The sequence below is a fragment of the Salminus brasiliensis genome, chromosome 7, assembly GCF_030463535.1.
Source record: "Salminus brasiliensis chromosome 7, fSalBra1.hap2, whole genome shotgun sequence".
Classification (NCBI taxonomy): Eukaryota; Metazoa; Chordata; class Actinopteri; order Characiformes; family Bryconidae; genus Salminus; species Salminus brasiliensis.
The window spans coordinates 17,275,145-17,294,102 of record NC_132884.1 but is presented as its reverse complement, the minus strand read 5'-3'; the positions used below and the strand labels follow the sequence as shown (position 1 = coordinate 17,294,102).

Here is an 18,958-nt window from a genome sequence, read left to right as displayed (position 1 = left end):
ACTGCTTGTTCCTTCAGCAGCGAGACGAGAGAGGACTCGGGGACAGGGGAGCAGATAAAGGAGGGGAATAAATGTTCCTGAAAGCAAACAGACAGTTCTTGAAGCTCAGGTTCCCACAGTGCAATCAAGCTGCACTCAAAGGTTTGAGTTTTAACCGTAGGTTATCAAGCATGGCATGTTGCTAACTACTTGTTGGTCAGTTTTATGAATAGTATTTGACGAGTTATTAATCTAGCAATAATAATTGTTAGTTGCAGCACTGAGTAAACCTCCATGACTGCAAGAGAGGGCGCTGCGTCCGCAGCAGGAGGGAAGCAATGGGAGAAGGAAAATTCAGGGGGAAAGCTCCTGCTCTTCTAATTAATGTGAGGCACAGTTTCTGTATCCTTAGCAGCACTCAACAGTACACTTGTTGGCAGGTTGCCATCCCCACATTGACATCATTCTGACAGGTAGACAGCTGACATGTTGGAAACTATATTTAGGGTGCAGTTTTGATTTGAAAAATATTTGTTTCCTCATCTAGAGGTTTCTGCATTAATATTAATATCTGTTTAGAATTTTAGAAGTTTCAACCCAGTGATCAGCTTCCAGCTTGCTGGCTTGCAGTAGATTCTGGCCTGGTTGCAGAAGTTTCACTTCTGCATGTTGCTATTTGAGATACCCTGGCCTTTTCTGAGGTCCTCCAGGTAATCATCCCTTTTCAAGCTGAATGTAGATTCCCACACCAGGATGGGATCCTGGTCATGCCACTGCTGTACAGATGTTTTTCCCCCCTGGTACAAACAGTGTAAATATATACCCCCTTAAAGGTACAGAACTGCCCTTAAGGTCCCATTGTTTACATTAAACAAGTTCACTGAAGGTACAGTATGTTCACCGGGAAAGGTGCCTTTTCTTTTTCCTTGTTTTTTTCTTTCTTCTCCAAGTATAGGTCCAATTGCACCTGCCATCAGTCATCTTGTCACCCTGCCGCTAATGCAACATCATTGAAGAGCTCAACACAAACACTTCTAGTTCGATATTAATACTAACCCAGTAAGGGGGGAGAGGGAAGGTCGCCCTCCAAAGCCAGTGATGCACTCTTGAACTTGCAACAGATTTATTAAGGCTGTTTTTAGGGCTGTTTTTCTGTGCACTGGGCAGCCATTGTGGTCTTGAGCTCTCAGGTGAGACAGGACTGTCTGACCCCCTTTATGTCCAGCCTCTACTGGCCCAAATGTTGGAAACTCAGCTGTGTACATACTGCTGTGTGTGTGTCCCATTAAGCCTGGTGCTTCCTGGCACAGCCTATGAATGTGCTTAAGAGTCGCTATGAATGGCACAGTGTGGGACTGTAGACGTTAAGTCTGCACAAAGGTCAGTGTTAGATAATGGAGTTCAATTGTAGGTGGACATACACTGCTGCGTTGCTTGCTGTGCATTACTGCAGTGCTTTATGCGCATATATATATATATATATATATATATATATATATTTTTTTTTTTTTTTTTTACTTGCATGTTTGCAGAATTTAGAAGATGAAGGTCTTTTCCAGGTGCGTCTGCAGGCATGGTGGTCCGTGTGGCTTTTCTTGCACAGGAATGCTGTGATTCCTGGAACGAAACATCACAGGCATAAGGGACCGGTGGATCGGGCTGTTCCTGGATGAGTGCCAGTCCTACAGAAACCGAAAAAGGGTGCAGGATCAGGGCACTTAATCTTTGCGGGCATTGGGATGGGTGGCCTACATTTTGGATCATTATTAGGGCTGTTACTATCAATTGCATGTGTTGTAACCAACTAATCTATCTATAGCTGAGCTTCAGTGGGTGCCCCAGGGCCAGCTATACAGTAATGCCTCGATTAGAGAATCCTATTATTTGTTATGGAGTAAAAGCCGTACAGTTTCTGGAGATTTGCTTTTTGGAAACACTGGACAGCAGCCTCTGTTTCACTGCTCTGTGTACAGTCTGTTTAATTGTAATCACAAAGCAGTTATTTTAAGCTCCAGTCATACTCACGCATAATCATGTGACGATTTTGAGAAAGTTGAGTAGCTGGCATTTAACTTTATGCAGCAAGGAAGATGGAGTGGCTTACAGATTTATTTATTTTATTAGAAAATTATTATTATGATTATAATTATTATTATAGATACCTGAATAGACTTACAAAATACAAAAATATTGTGTAGTTAAAAAAAGGTGACTGATAGAGGTTGTGTTCCTTAGGGTCTATTGCGAAAGCCCAGTATACATTAACCCCATTCAAAATGCTAATGAATTTTATTGCGTATGACACATTTATTAATTTATTATTTTTTTCTTGGAAATATAGTAAGGGTGTATGCTAGCATGTGTGCACATCTAAAGTGACGTTAGTGATTGCGGATGAGAGGGGCGGGTGCCGAGGCTGCCACTCAGAAATTGAAGCAACGCGGCCGGTCTGCGCAGTGACGCATATGTCTGGATTGTTTATTGGGTGAATTTGCTGCTGCCTCGTGCAGTGTTGTATAGGACGTGCATGCCCCTGCCTCCTTTTGCGTCTGTGAGCAAGTTTCAACAACAACCTCTTCTGTATTGATCAACAGCAATTGCCTTCTAACCAGGGCCATGATGTTTGACTATGTACGATCAGTGTGTTTTTATAATTGCAGACCAAATATTGAATTTCTTAATAAATCATTTGATAAAACAATGTAGTGGCACCACATCCCTAGTAGGTATGAATCAGTCTAAAGTGTTACTTGCCCTTTATTTCCTTATGCTGCCTTTTGACTGCCATACACTTGCCCTATAGTGTTTTAGGGTTGCTTTATGCTGCCTTGAACTGCATTGGAATGTGTATTCCCTTATATCTGCTTAATGTTGCCTTATATCCTATAGTTGCAATATGGTGCCTTGTGTTGGTTCATCAACCAATGCAGAAAGTCCTGTGCCACGTCTGCAGTAGGTACGAACCAGCCTGAAGTGTTTGGGGAGAGGGAAGGCCATCCTACCAATCCTGAGAGAGCAATGCCAAAAATACTCACTTGAACCTCCGGTTTTAGCTGGTTTTGGAATCTAGAAGGGAAATTTACTATACATTAAGAGATGTTTGTTTTAGCTGTTTCATTATCCGTCCAAAGCATCTGGCAAATGACACTTCACTCAGAAATCAGTCATCTAAATCAGTATTGCTCCTTGACACATATGCTGGTATAGATGATATCACCTATCCAGCCCCTAGTTCTTAGGTTAGTCTTGAGGTGGTCCTTTTCATTTTCGCTTGTTGTTTGTTGTTTGAGCTTTAGGCTGAGTCATATGCTATAAAGCATCACTGTCTCTCTCTGTTTCTCTGTGTCTTCAAAGAGCAGCCGATATCTCCATAAAGAGATGGAAAAGATTGCTTGCCCTGCCTCTCGCTTTCATTCTTGTTTATCAGGCTCTTCTCCATTGTCTGCTGAGCTCATCTGGCCCCCTGTAAAGGGCTTACGCAGTTGATTCACGTTGAAGGTTGAAGTCAAGGATAAGAGGCATGTAAGCAGGCGGCGCCGGTTCAGTGGACTGGAGTGGCTGAACCTCCAGGCTGCCTCTGAAGCTGTAATTACAGCAGAAAGAGATTTGAGTGCCGGCTCCCGGCTACCGTCACACCGTGTCGTCTGAGGACGTTGGACAGCGGCTCTAATCCGAGTCCCTGTGGCTGCCAGGTTACTGTGGGTTTCCTGCGTCCACTGAAGCTCTAGGAAATGCAACGGTCAGTTTGCTAGATGCTTCAGAGTCACTGCTGCGTAAAGGGGCAGCAGCCATGTGCCACTAGAGGTGCTTAAGTGACTGCACTGAACCGTGCAGCTATAGTTGAGTGAAGAGAGCAGGAGTCTCTGCATGAGGATAGGGGTGAGACACTGCTGAAATGGTACTTTTAGAATAAGTTCCCAATGCAGAATGAACCTTTTGACCAAAATCATGTATTATCGAGATGATGGCTCACTTACAGGCATGCATACGTTTTCATATCTGTATTTACTTTAATGACGTGTGTGAAATCTGTCCAGTTCAGTTCATGCAAATGTAGTTCAACTCAATGACTCTTCTGGCCAGTAGTGCTTTGTCTCGGCTTAGCTCAGATTTTGTCTGCCGTGGTGTGTGGTTGAGTTTCCTGCTCTTACTAACTCCCCCTTCATCCTGTTCCCCCTCTATTTTTACGCGCAAACACATCTTTTAATCATTTAATACTGTCCAGGGCTGGAGAAGAAAGGGATATCGCTTCCTGCGGGGAGCAAGAGGGGAGAGGAGTAACTGAGCAAGCGAGTGAGTGAGTGGGTTAATGAAACGGATGTGGGCATCTGGCAGGTTCTCTGAGCATGCCGGCTCTGGCAGTTACTCATGCTGTCACACCGCTTCCGTCTCGGTACATGTGAGCGTCCAGCCGGTCGAGCGGAGGGGAAGTAGAGACGGATTGACCTTGTGGAGGAGGTCGGATGGGCCTCCGAGTGAATCTGAAGGAGAGAGCAGGAGGTGCATTATAATTGATCATAATCAATTCCAACATTTTCAAATCAGAGTGGCTCCACCTTCAGATAGATCACGATCTCTATACTGTGCTACACTGCCTTATGACTGCGCAATGACTGTCCTCTACTGCTTTAGGACTGCCCTGTGCTGCCTTATCCTGCCTCATGTTGCCTTTGCTGCCTTAAATGAGCCCTTTGCATTAGTGCCTTTGACTGCATTATGACTGCTCTGTGCCACCTTCCACTAGCTATACACTTGCCTAATGCTGCCTTATGACTGCCATATGCTTGCCCAATGGTGCCTTATGACTGCCATATGCTTGCCCAATAGTCCCTTATGCTTGATAAATGCTGCCCTGAAATGCACTGTGCATTGCATGGCCTTATAGCTATCGCCATTGCTAACCTCTGACCTATGGTGTCTAATGACTGCCCTATGCATGCCCTGTAGTACCTTAGACTGCCCTGTGCTTGCTCTATGCTGACATATATCTGCACTATGCTGCTTAGCTTGTATTATTTGCTGCCTTATAACTGCTCAATGCCTTCCCTATAGTACCATGGACTGCTTTGTGCTTTTCTTTTCTGCCTTAGAACTGCCTTGTGCTTTGTGCTCCCTTGTAGCTCCCTTATGATCGCTCTATGCAACCTTATGCTACCTTAAGACTGCCATATACTTGCTCTATGCTGCCTTACTGCTCTCCTATGGTTCCCCTTGTTGAAGGCGTGTCTGCTTATCACGGTTTTGTCATAGTCCACACAGCCTTACAAAGTCTCGACCTCCGCACAGGCCCCACCTTTGCCTGGGCACTGTCACCTCGTTCCTTTCGCCTGCGTTCGGCACAGCGAGGTGACGACGAGAGAGCCATGGGCATCTCTCACTGTTCCCTGAACCGGTTACACAATCTATTGAACATGCACTGTTCGTGTTTGACGAGCTAAATATAACCCCTTTATTCACTGTAACAACCTTGATGTCATCTGTTATCTCTCCAGGATGCTGTGTAAAGTTTGCCAGCACTCCAGTAAATCAGTAAATTAGTGACGTTGTTTGTTTGTTTTGTTTTTTTTTATTGCTGGTGTCATGTCATTTTTCTCCTTCAGCTTAAGTTCTGCAGAAATCCCTTAATAAAGCCCTCAGTGTTTCTGTTTAAATTCCTGCAGTGGAGCACAGACTCAGCTTCTCTTTATGCCTTCATGTGAAACTTTATGTAAGCCTTTTTTTGTTCCTGGTGGGCTGAATAGAATGCTATGTTAGCTGCTGTTCCTTGTTCTCTTTTCAGGGCCGTCCTGCAGATCTGTACTGCTGCTACTACTATTACTGCTGCTGCTACTATTACTCCAGCTACTATTACTACTACTACTATTACTGCTGCTACTACTACTACTGTTACTGCTGCTGCTACTACTACTATTACTGCTGCTGCTACTATTACTCCAGCTACTATTACTACTACTACTATTACTGCTGCTGCTACTATTACTCCAGCTACTATTACTACTACTACTATTACTGCTGCTACTACTACTTCTGTTACTGCTGCTGCTACTACTACTGTTACTGCTGCTGCTACTACTACTATTACTGCTGCTGCTACTATTACTCCAGCTACTTCTACTACTACTATTACTGCTGCTACTACTGTCACTGCTACCATTACTGCTGCTGCTACTGCTACTATTACTGCTGCTACTGCTACTACTCCTACTGCTACTGCTACTACTCCTACTGTTACTGCTACTACTACTGCTGCTACTACTACTGTCACTGCTACTACTGCTATTACTGCTGCTGCTACTATTACTGTTACTACTACTATTACTGCTACTGCTACTATTACTGCTACTACTACTATTACTGCTGCTATTACTGCTACTATTACTGCTACTGCTACTACTACTATTACTGCTTCTGCTACTACTACTGTCACTGCTACTATTACTGCTACTATTACTGCTACTGCTACTACTACTATTACTGTTGCTGCTACTGCTACTACTCCAGCTGCTGCTACTACTCCTACTGTTACTGCTACTACTACCGTCACTGCTACTATTACTGCTGCTGCTGCTACTACTACCGTCACTGCTACTATTACTGCTGCTGCTGCTACTACTACGGTCACTGCTACTACTACGGTCACTGCTACTACTTCTACTATTACTGCTACTGCTACTACTACTGTCACTGCTACTACTACTGTCACTGCTACCACTCCAGCTGCTGCTACTGCTACTACTCCAGCTGCTGTTACTACTACTGTTACCGCTACTAAAACTCTGCTCCTCGGGGGGCAGATCTCTTTATTTCATGTGAAGTCAATTTTAAAAAATGAGTTGATTAACTTTTAGGAACGTTTACATAGCATTTGTAATGTCAGTATGAATTTGCACAATAATAATACATACATCAATAAAATAAAGTTCACTTCCACTGTTTCATTAGACACCGTTCAGTACTCCTGCTGTGTCCAACAGGCTATAACTGTGTGTGTGACACTGGTTATTGATTTGACACTCAGAGCTTTTGGACGTTTCAGAATGCATTTGGCCATTTTTAGGCTGTGGTCAATTGTGGTCAATCTCCTGCTCTCTCTTTTTCTGGCAAGTAGTTTGACCAGTGGTTGCATGTAGGTGTAGGCTAGTGGTGGCAGCAAGAAGGCGGGGCTTTTTACAGATTTAAACGAGTGTTTAAAGCTGTAAAAGTCAGTACACAGAATGTGGCAACGTCGAAGCAAACGCAGACGTGAAACTAATGTGAAATCCGATTTAGAAATCCAGGTGCAACCGGGCGCAATTTTTATATTCCATAAAGAGGACATATAGGACATGGTCACGCCTGAGTATTATGTAATACACAAATTCACTGGTGAATCAATTAAGTGACATGCTTAAAGATTAGCTAGCGTTGTTTTAGAGATCAGTCTTGCCATGACCAATATCTCAATAAGAATGTACAAACAGTGCATCATGCATCCCTAACCCATGTGCAGCGCATGCTTTTCCAGGACCCACAGGGCGTGTTCAGATCACATCATATTCCAAAGCCCTGTGAGTGTGTGTGTGTGTTCGATGTGTTGAGGCCCCTCTTAACCCCTCTGAGAGTGTGTATCCGGCGTTACAGATCCAGATTAATCAGACAGGAGGATTTATGAGGCCATCCAATCAGCTTTATCTCTCTCTCCCCCCAGAACCCCCCCCCCCCACACACACACAGCTCTCTGCTCTTTCAGCTGCCTGTTCGTTTGGGCGTTGCTTTCTGCAGAGATAGGAGGCTGCTGCCAGACAGAGAGAGGGAGAGAAAGAAAGAGGGAGAGCAGGGGTTACTCGTGCATTTCCTCCGAATCCCTGATAACACAGCGCTGTGTTTCTCAGGAAGTGGGAGAACAGCATGTTTAGTGCTTTAGAGTCATCTCAGAACATCTGGTGGTAAAGCTGACTTCACATGATACTGAAAGTAACGCTTCTTTCTGCACTGCCTGAATTGCATTGCATGATGAATCTTGAATCACAAAGCTCATCTTTGCAGTACTGATATTGCAGGAGACTGCAATACACAAGTGAGTCTTTTAAAAAATCAGAAAAGTATTGTAAGTATCCTGTCCGGTCACACTTCCAGATAAGTGTTTTTGTAGCTTTTGAAATGTGGGTTTGTAATGTTGACTGTGGTCGTATACTTAATAGTTATAATTTTGGTTGAAATAATGCATCCCAGTCTTTAATTATGCCACATTATTGATTCATCAATGTGGTTTTTAATCTATTGCAGGGCAGAGAATTGATAATTGCAGTGAAGTACAATATTAATATTTATGTGTAGTTCAGATCATGCAGCCCCAAATCGGATGCTTATGTGCACAGACTTCCCCTGCTTTTCACTTCTGCTTAAATCTGGCTGTGGAAAGCAGCTGTTGTTTAATGCTGATGTAGTTGTGGTACAGGAATAGTATTAGCAGTATTAGCATTAGCAGTAGTAGTAGAAGCAGGAGCAATAGCAGTGGTAGTAGTAGAAGCAGCTGTAGCAGTAGTAGTAGCAGTTGTAGAAGTAGTAGGAGCAGTAGTAGTAGGAGCAACAGCACAAGTAGTAGTAGCAGTAGTAGCAGTTGTAGAAGTAGTAGTAGTAGTAGTAGTAGAAGCAGCAGTAGTAGTTTTAGTAGTAACAGTAGTAGCAACAGCAGAAGTAGTAGTACCACACACACACATATATACTGTACATACATGCATACATACATTCCCCAACTCCAAATGTAGTTAAAGAGTCAAGACATGTTTGGTGCACTCCTAAATCGTGGAGCCTTACAGCTCCTATGCAGTACTAAAGAGACACGTTGTCTTTACTGATTGACTGTGTAAGGGGGAAAGTGCGTAGATTTGATTGTCTTCATGTAGAAAGAAGCTGCTAGACCAGACAGAAGCCCCTTGCTGGGCCTATGCTGACGCACAACACATCCCCACCCTTGACTGCGGAAACAGCGGGGGCCCCCCAGTCTCTGCAGAAAGCATTCTACCTATTGTGTGTGTGTGTGTGTGTGTCTAAATGTGGGCATGTGAGTAAACTGGTGGTGTACGTGTGGGTGTAGAGGTCTTTACTGCATGAATCTGCATGAACCAGGAGTCACACTGTAGTCATTTGGTTCTTCTCTGGCTGACTTTAGGGAATGGTGTTTCCAGATGTGCCGGAGTGATTATGATGTCAGTATTTTCAGTGTTTTCAGGGAATTCGGGAGCGCTGTTTGCTGCTACCTGGGTTGATCATTTTAGCCCTAATAATAAACTAATCCAATCTAAACAGGACTTTAATAAGGTGGAATTTAAACAATGTGTTAAACAACAATCTTTTTTCTGTTTAATAAACTGCTTGAAATGACCTGGATGAATCTGTACACCCCTGCAAAGATTGTGAAGATTAAGAGATTGACAAATATGCATAATTATGCAAATTGGAAAGCCCCTGTGACAATGTGAAATTCAATGTGAAAGTGTAAAATGACAATCTTCTCTTCTGAATCAAGTGCACCAAGTTTTCTCAAGGTATTTCTTGTCTTTGTGCTGCAGGTGTGCGAATATTCCCGCCAAGAATGTCGTCGAAGAGTTCAAATAACATAGCGCAGGCACGGAGAATCGTACAGCAGCTACGGATAGAGGCCAACATTGAGAGGATAAAGGTAAAGACCTACAGACACATGCCACTGACCGGGACTCCCCACAGGTATTAAATACACCATTGCAAGAAATGCAAGTCCACTGGGAGTAGAGGTTGGGGCTGCAGACAGAAAACCATGTTACTGTGTGCTGCCCTTCTAATATGCCTTGTTCTATTCAGTATTAAAACCATGTTGGTGACCCATGCATGTGACACAGTTAAAGATGGGCCTGAACGGCGTAAATGCCTTGATTTTATCCAGTCGCCCATGGAATCACTCATTTGGGACGTGTGAGAAACCGGGGGTTGTGAATCCGCTTTGCCATCACTCAAACAGTAAAAAGTAATGTTGGCCGGCACAGGCGTCTGTTAGCTAATTCAGTGGAGTTGGGGACCCGATGCTTTCATCAGAGCGTGGCGGATGCCCAGTGGTGGCTGGCTTCGCTTGAGGAGATGTGTCCTTACCCTCCTAGTGTATGCACCTCTTGTAGAACCAAAAGTAGTATTTTATCTTTACAGTGCAGATTATTCCCCATATTAATGCATGTCAGTGACTTGCCCCTCTCTCTTTTTTTCTGTCTGTCTCTCTGTCTATCTATTTATAGGTGTCTAAAGCCTCTGCGGACCTCATGCATTACTGTGGCGAGCATGCCAAGTACGATCCACTCCTGATGGGGATTCCAGCCTCAGAAAACCCATTTAAGGACAAGAAGCCCTGCACTATATTGTAGTGGGACGCCCCCCCCCACCCCCACCCACCCCCGAAACGTGCTCTTTAATGCCTCCTTTTTTTATAGAGAGAATATTTTACCTTAAAGCATTCATTCACTAGTCGCCTTAAAAAAAGAAGAAGAAAAGTCAGCTAACCGCTCATCTTCACGGTCCCTTTAAATTCTCTAAACTCTACACTTGAAACATACTCCTCTCTCATTTTGTTTGTCCAGATCAAAACGAGACCAAAAATCTCTGAGTAACCAAGATTTGTGATGTGGCGATAAAGCAAGACCCCCCCACTCCCCCCACCCCTGTTTATTCTCAACACTGGAGAGAGCCCTTTGCGATGAGTGTGTTATTTGATGTGGTCTAGACCCGCCTCATCTGCAAATAAAGGCTGAGGCCTTAGTTGAGAGGATTCCAAACAGGTGCTCGTCTCATCAAGCTCAAATAACTCCCTTTGATCATCACACTCTCCTAATGTCTTTTAAACCGCGCTCTGATTGGTGGCTGTAGATAAGCTCAACAGTAGCGCTTTGACTCTATGATGACGCTGTTAACCGGATCTTAGGATTCAGTCAGTCGTGTCGAGAGGAGGGATCGGAGAGTGTAAATCTCAAATTGCCTGCCTATTCCCTATATAGTGCACTACACTGGGCTTGGGCTGCACTGTAAGAACAGAATATGAATATTGCATACTGTTGTGATTATAATGCTGCAGTATCTGCCAACACCGATCCAATATTTTTTCTTGAAATCCCTGAAGTATTTCCAGCATAATTCCCAGCAGCAAGGTAAACTTATCTTATTAAGCAGAAACTTATAACACAGCCAATAACATCACTTCACATTGGAAATGTGAGCTGTTTTTAGGCTAGATTTATCACCCAGCAGTTCCGATTAGCCATTTCTAAATGCAAAAATATGTATATGTAAAAAAATACAGTAGTTAATCAGTAATGTGTTTGTTCCGACTTTTGTTAGAAGACCAAATGTGAATCATTTAATTCATCAAAGACACTTTCACCAGTCATCTTTGATTAATCAAGATGCCCACAGTCCACAGTAAAAACATTATGATTAGAATCTGCAGTGTCAGCATTGCTAAGGGCTGGTATTGTGATAGAGCTCTCAGTTTGATTCACGAGACTGGGTATACAATTCAGTATACAGTAATTTCAACAACATTTGTATGTATGTTGTTGTTGCAAAGCCTACCAAGGAGGCTGGTCACACTTTTGCAGTGTGATGTATTGTCATGATGTATCAGTACTCTCCTGCCGATTCTCCGTCTCTCAATGGTGCAGCTCTTCGAAAGGCATTAAACAATAGTCTTTTGCCCGAGTAATGCGCTATATGTCCAATAGGGAGTCGTTTGGTCGCAGCCAGAGATCCGGAATGGCCCTGTTGCTCAGTGAAGGGGAAGCAGGTGTTGGTCAGTTGCGTCACTGTGACGTATATGGTCCTCATCAGCACCAGCTCTCCCTCCTTAACTCACCGCATCTGAACAATGGACTGCTTTGCTCGGGTCAGCGAAAGGTCACCTCATCTGTCAGAGCACTAAACCAGCCATGCCCTTTCTTTCCCTTTCTTTCTTAGCGAGCTACTTTACGCTAGCCGTGAATCAGAGAGCATGCCAAACCCCACACATCAGCCTTTCCACAGCAGTGTGAGGTCCCCTAGAACTCTCTCTCTCTCCTTCTCTGTGTCATACTAGGTTTATGCTAGGGGTGTACGGCTCTGACCTCACTTCGGCTCTTTGGTTTTTAAGGAAATGATTCGGTGCATCAAGACAATTTCAGATTTCACCATGATTTGATTGATTCTCGATTCAGAAGTATTTAAAACAAGGTACACTGTGAATGGAGGAGCTAACTGCAAAGTACACTTCTTAAAATAAAGGTGCTCCCAGGGTTCTTTTAGCGAGGCCATAGAAAAGCCATTTCTGGTTCCATGAAGAGTCATGTTTGTTAAAGACGTGTGAAGGTTTTGAAGGGTTTCCACACTCAGAATCCTCTTTATGAAACTGGTTCTTCTATGGTGTTGTTTGAAGAACCCATTAAAGCCCCTTTTTCATTTATAGTGCAGTGAAATACTAGACTGTACAATCGATACGCAAGCTATTTTTATTAGCATTAGCATTTTAGGATGTTTATAAGCAGAATTTTAACACAATATTTTACATGTTAAAATGTGTGATTGTGAAAATATTTGGCTCAGTTACATTTCGTACTAAATTTGTTAACAAAAGTAGCATATGATCCCCCGCTAATGCAAACTGTTCTAAACAATAAAGAAATAATAATAATAGGCCACACACACACACATGCCTAGTTTTAATCACTGACGATGGTTTCCATTGAAGACAGCAGATGAGAGACCCTCAGAGGAGATCGGGGCTGTATCGGCAATACAGTGTTACAATGAAAGTGTTACTTATAACTTGTACACTTCAAATTTGCCTACAACATTTATTTTGGCCCAAAAAATGAGCATTCTTGAATACTGTTATAATGAATTATTGCATTACAACATTGGTGCATTTGAATTGCCGCTTTCAGACTGATGCATTTGTACACCCCTAGTTTTGAAACAAAGTGAACCCAGAGACTTTTAATGTGAAAATGAGAAAGACATTGCTCTCCTCTTTTGTTTTGCAGTGCTCACCTTCCATCAGCAACACTAACTAACAGGGTCTACCTGGATTATATTTCATAAGTCGTGCCAAAAAAAAAACAACCTTTTTGATAGCCAGAAAAGTGTGACCCAGTTTCCCCCCGCCTGCCTAGTTATTGCCTTTGCCTTAGAGAATAAACCTTGGACTTGTTGTTGTTGCCCTGTTTATGGTAGATACAGTAGCAATATCAAATTCATTGCAGAACATGGTACAAGTAATATATTGTAACCCTTTAATGATTCTATGCCTTATTTTCATGTAAAAGACGAAGCTTTTTGATTGTTTTATGATTTCTAATGATCTAGTATTTTCTTCTGAATGATAAGAAATAATCTGTAACTTTCTCTGTGCCATCCCGTCGTGTCTGATCTGACCAGCAATAGTAAATCCTGTAGGGTCACTGCCATTGTTTCTGTGCAGCTCTTCTTTGAACTCCGAGCAGTTGAGTGACCAAACCACACGATAGCGTTTCTCTGAATTATTGTGGTGACTGTTATCGTGAATTTTGACATTCCATGTTTACAACAGCTGCTGTACGCCCCCCACCCCCACCCCACCCATGCACTTCATAATGCCATGCAGTTTAATTTTTTATTATTGTCATGTGTATATGTCTATGTGAGTGATTTTATGATGATTTAATAGCTATTCATGTCTGGGGTGCACCGATCATGTATTTGTTTTTATTTTTTTTAGGGCCGTATCCAATTGTAATTTCCGAATGGCTGTATGCTTTTTATTCATCCTAACCAACAGTCAACAAAATCAGAAACATTATTTGCTTTTCACGCATTGATGAGACGAGATGAACTCGATGTACACATTGACGTACGCATTGACACAGGCTGATGAAAGGCCTTTACGCTGCAAAAAATCCTAAATCTGGTCTGTGTATGTATTTTTGAGACTGGTGTAAGTTAGTGTAAGATTATTCAGCGTTGATGTGTGTTTTTATTTGTATCATATAAATTGTCTTGTTGAGTTACATCAAAAAATATATATCGTTACCGCCAGGCAAAAAAAATCCTCTATTTTTGCAGTGGGTTTTTTTTTGGGACATTTCTTTGGGACATTTGTCTTCATGATTAATGGACCAGTAGAAATGCTCCAAAATCAAAATGGAAATATTTCCATTTAAAGTTAAGTTTTTTTTGTGTTTCTTCACATGTAAAGTTGCAGGGTTTTTTTGTAGCTATATATATAGGCTTGCTAATATAAGCCTTTTATGACAACCGACGTATATAGATATTACTTATTCCAATAAATGCCAGTTGGCTTAACACTGTCTGATCAGAAAGACGTAACAAATTTTTAAAAATCTGCATTTATGATAACTGACGCTCATGAAAGAAGCCTTTATTAACGTGTATGTATCTTTTGGTCAGTTATGAAAGTCTTCTGTCAATGACATATAGTCTTATGAATTCTGCCCTCTAATAAAGTGCTACCTAACATTAGTACAACAGTCTCTTAATGAGAAATACAGATAGACTGGAATTTTTTGCAATGTAAATTGTGCAAGCATAGCCATCGACTGCATACAAATACATACTGCATGTGCTATACAGTACGTATATGTCTGTCACACAACGTCCGTCACTAAAAGCTTAGATCAAGCAAAATCCGAACAAATATATAAGTCATTACATGATCTCGTTCTGATCGTGAACCTTCGCTTAACGTGTTTGCTCAACACACGGCTGGCAGAACCAACCCAGTGACCAGCTGAACCAGCAAAGGCCTTAAATCCAGTATTCCTGCTTTGACTCTACTAAGCGCCTGGTCTTACACGCTATTACACACTCAAGGGTTCGTCTACTGTGAACTAGCAGCCTGCAGTCCAGCTCACTGTGTTTTGGCCATCTGCGTCTCTGCCAGTGCTGTGGCCTTATACTGACCAAGCCTCAGGATGGGCGTAGTGAAGCCTCCGGCATGCGGCAAGTGTTGCCACACGCAATGCCAATAAATCTAGCCTTTTGTTGAACCATCTCTTGTTGCGCGTTTTGAAATTTTGTGGATTAATAATCAAAGGATAATGAAAGGTTTTCATGAATCTGGACTGCAGTGACGAACGTATTTAGTGCCATACTGAAGACGGTGTCTTGCAGAGATATAATCAAATTGGAGTATTTTAATCACTAAGCAGCTTTGCTTTACATGCTGTCTACTGAGTGATGTTTTTAATGTGATTTTGTTTCTTTGTTTTTTTTAAATACTGCTTCCCTCCAATGAGTGATCTGATTTGTTCTGCTACAATGGCCTGTTGTTAATTAGGCAGCATGCTCTTTCTCTATAACGTGGTCGTTCCTGAAGGTGATTTTTGTATTGGCCTTGTGATGACTTGCTTAAGCTCTTCAGTCTCTTTCCCCCCCTCTGTATTGTCCTCTGCTCTTATCTGTTGTTGCCTTTTCAAGAAAACCATTGTTTTAATATGAAGTGCACTCATTCTCACCATTTTTTGTGGATTGTTCTTCTAGAAAGAAACTTTTACCTGTGAAAAAGGAACACAAACAACCCGAATTCTGGTGTTGCAAATGTCTTTATTTTCCAGCTAAAGTGAAATATAATTTTATTCTCAACATTCCTGCCTTTCTGCATTTATTTCTGCTTTTGTTTTGTACAGGCACATCATGAAAGAGGTTTTCCAACCACATATTGCCCCTGTTGATGTTCTTTTTAGGATGTTCAGAAGGTACAAAAGCTACACTGAAAATCTGGGGAAAATTATCTTGATAAATGTTCAAGATTCTGCACATTTCCTGCTTGAATTAGAGTAGAGTATTCTAGACATAGTGCAGAATCTTGAATATTTGCTTAGAAATATTAAGTATTCTGTACAATCCGATGTGCAAATTGGTAAAGGTGCACGGATTTGTCACTGTACAGTGAAATGTGTCCTCCGCATTTAACCCATCTGGTAGTGAACACACACACACACACACATGTGTTAGGGGCAGTGAGTACACACAAGCCTTGCTCAAGGGCCCAACAGTGGCAGCTTGCTGAACCCGGGAATCGAACCCACAACCCTGTTGTCGATATCCTGGCGCTCTAACCGCTGAGCCACCACTGCCCCAGTTGGGATATTTATCTAGAAATGGTGCAGAATCTTAAATATTTGCTTAGAAAAACTAAAACATCTATATAATTTGATGCTTAATTAAATTGAGTATTTCTGCTTAGAAATAGTGCAGAATCTTGAATACTAGCTTAGAAATATTGAATGTTCTGCACAATTTGATGCTTAAAATGAGTATTTCTGCTTAGAATTGGTGCAGAATCTTGAATACTAGCTTTGATGCACAATTTTGACTACAATTTGATGCTTACATTGGAATAGTCACCTAGAAATAATGCAAAAAATTTTATATGAGACAGCTGTAATACACCACAATTCATCAATAATTATTGACTGGGTAAATTTAACAGTGGTTAAATTTAACGTACGTATATGTCTGTCACACAACGTCCGTCACTAAAAGCTTAGATCAAGCAAAATCCGAACAAATATATAAGTCATTACATGATCTCGTTCTGATCGTGAACCTTCGCTTAACGTGTTTGCTCAACACACGGCTGGCAGAACCAACCCAGTGACCAGCTGAACCAGCAAAGGCCTTAAATCCAGTATTCCTGCTTTGACTCTACTAAGCGCCTGGTCTTACACGCTATTACACACTCAAGGGTTCGTCTACTGTGAACTAGCAGCCTGCAGTCCAGCTCACTGTGTTTTGGCCATCTGCGTCTCTGCCAGTGCTGTGGCCTTATACTGACCAAGCCTCAGGATGGGCGTAGTGAAGCCTCCGGCATGCGGCAAGTGTTGCCACACGCAATGCCAATAAATCTAGCCTTTTGTTGAACCATCTCTTGTTGCGCGTTTTGAAATTTTGTGGATTAATAATCAAAGGATAATGAAAGGTTTTCATGAATCTGGACTGCAGTGACGAACGTATTTAGTGCCATACTGAAGACGGTGTCTTGCAGAGATATAATCAAATTGGAGTATTTTAATCACTAAGCAGCTTTGCTTTACATGCTGTCTACTGAGTGATGTTTTTAATGTGATTTTGTTTCTTTGTTTTTTTTAAATACTGCTTCCCTCCAATGAGTGATCTGATTTGTTCTGCTACAATGGCCTGTTGTTAATTAGGCAGCATGCTCTTTCTCTATAACGTGGTCGTTCCTGAAGGTGATTTTTGTATTGGCCTTGTGATGACTTGCTTAAGCTCTTCAGTCTCTTTCCCCCCCTCTGTATTGTCCTCTGCTCTTATCTGTTGTTGCCTTTTCAAGAAAACCATTGTTTTAATATGAAGTGCACTCATTCTCACCATTTTTTGTGGATTGTTCTTCTAGAAAGAAACTTTTACCTGTGAAAAAGGAACACAAACAACCCGAATTCTGGTGTTGCAAATGTCTTTATTTTCCAGCTAAAGTGAAATATAATTTTATTCTCAACATTCCTGCCTTTCTGCATTTATTTCTGCTTTTGTTTTGTACAGGCACATCATGAAAGAGGTTTTCCAACCACATATTGCCCCTGTTGATGTTCTTTTTAGGATGTTCAGAAGGTACAAAAGCTACACTGAAAATCTGGGGAAAATTATCTTGATAAATGTTCAAGATTCTGCACATTTCCTGCTTGAATTAGAGTAGAGTATTCTAGACATAGTGCAGAATCTTGAATATTTGCTTAGAAATATTAAGTATTCTGTACAATCCGATGTGCAAATTGGTAAAGGTGCACGGATTTGTCACTGTACAGTGAAATGTGTCCTCCGCATTTAACCCATCTGGTAGTGAACACACACACACACACACATGTGTTAGGGGCAGTGAGTACACACAAGCCTTGCTCAAGGGCCCAACAGTGGCAGCTTGCTGAACCCGGGAATCGAACCCACAACCCTGTTGTCGATATCCTGGCGCTCTAACCGCTGAGCCACCACTGCCCCAGTTGGGATATTTATCTAGAAATGGTGCAGAATCTTAAATATTTGCTTAGAAAAACTAAAACATCTATATAATTTGATGCTTAATTAAATTGAGTATTTCTGCTTAGAAATAGTGCAGAATCTTGAATACTAGCTTAGAAATATTGAATGTTCTGCACAATTTGATGCTTAAAATGAGTATTTCTGCTTAGAATTGGTGCAGAATCTTGAATACTAGCTTTGATGCACAATTTTGACTACAATTTGATGCTTACATTGGAATAGTCACCTAGAAATAATGCAAAAAATTTTAATTCAAAGATTCTGCTCTATTTGTAGGTAAACATTACATTTCTTAGATATTCTAAAATGAATGTCAAACCTCTGTCATAAATCTGCTTTTATAATGTTATAATAATCTATTTTTTAAAACAGAAATGTGCAACATGGATTTGCATGGTGAAATAACCACTGTTAAATTTACCCAGTCAATAATTATTGATGAATTGTGGTGTATTACAGCTGTCTCATATAGCACTGAAAGCACTGCTGCACAGTAAATAGCAATCCCCAGGTGTTCAGGCCACCTGAGTCTTAGTAGGTCATGTAAATGTTTCCATTAGCACTACTTTCCCAGAGATGTTTTGTTTAAACCCCCAGGTCAGATCAGTTTTTATGCAATGCTTAGACTAGCTCCTTCGGAGGCCATCTCCTCCCTCAGCCACACTCTTACTACCATAATCAGGTCAGGCCATATTTGTTGGCCCACATTGATGTAATCAGCACTGGTTCTTGCCAGTGAGTGATGGGCAAGGCTTTGTGGTCTTGCTGCCTTTGGTGATTGAGTTACTCGTCCGCCTAAACCCCCTCGTAATCCAGTATGCAGGATGCATTTGATATCTCACCTATTTTTCAGAGTTTACCTCTACTTCATGCGCTATGGAGATAAGGAGTGTTGCAGGAAGACCTTTTGTCAGTCTGCAGCATAAGTGGCCGCTAATGATGGGCTGGGCGCCTT

The 18,958-nt window shown here is 41.8% G+C and overlaps 1 protein-coding gene across 5 annotated transcripts in view; it reads left to right on the top strand.

Moving 5' to 3' along the window:
* gng12b (guanine nucleotide binding protein (G protein), gamma 12b) overlaps nucleotides 1-17,466 on the top strand; it is a 74,705-nt gene extending 57,239 nt beyond the window's left edge. For 4 of the 5 annotated variants that reach the window (XM_072684031.1, XM_072684029.1, XM_072684032.1 and 1 more), the window contains 2 exons: nucleotides 9,531-9,640; nucleotides 10,224-17,466. In XM_072684031.1, coding sequence (XP_072540132.1) covers nucleotides 9,554-9,640; nucleotides 10,224-10,349 — 213 coding nt within the window. In that variant the 5' untranslated portion in view covers nucleotides 9,531-9,553 and the 3' untranslated portion in view covers nucleotides 10,350-17,466. Of the gene's footprint in view, nucleotides 1-118; nucleotides 142-9,530; nucleotides 9,641-10,223 lie in introns of those variants that run through there. The other variant, XM_072684028.1, reaches the window with a different exon arrangement.
* Nucleotides 17,467-18,958: the final 1,492 nt, after the last annotated feature.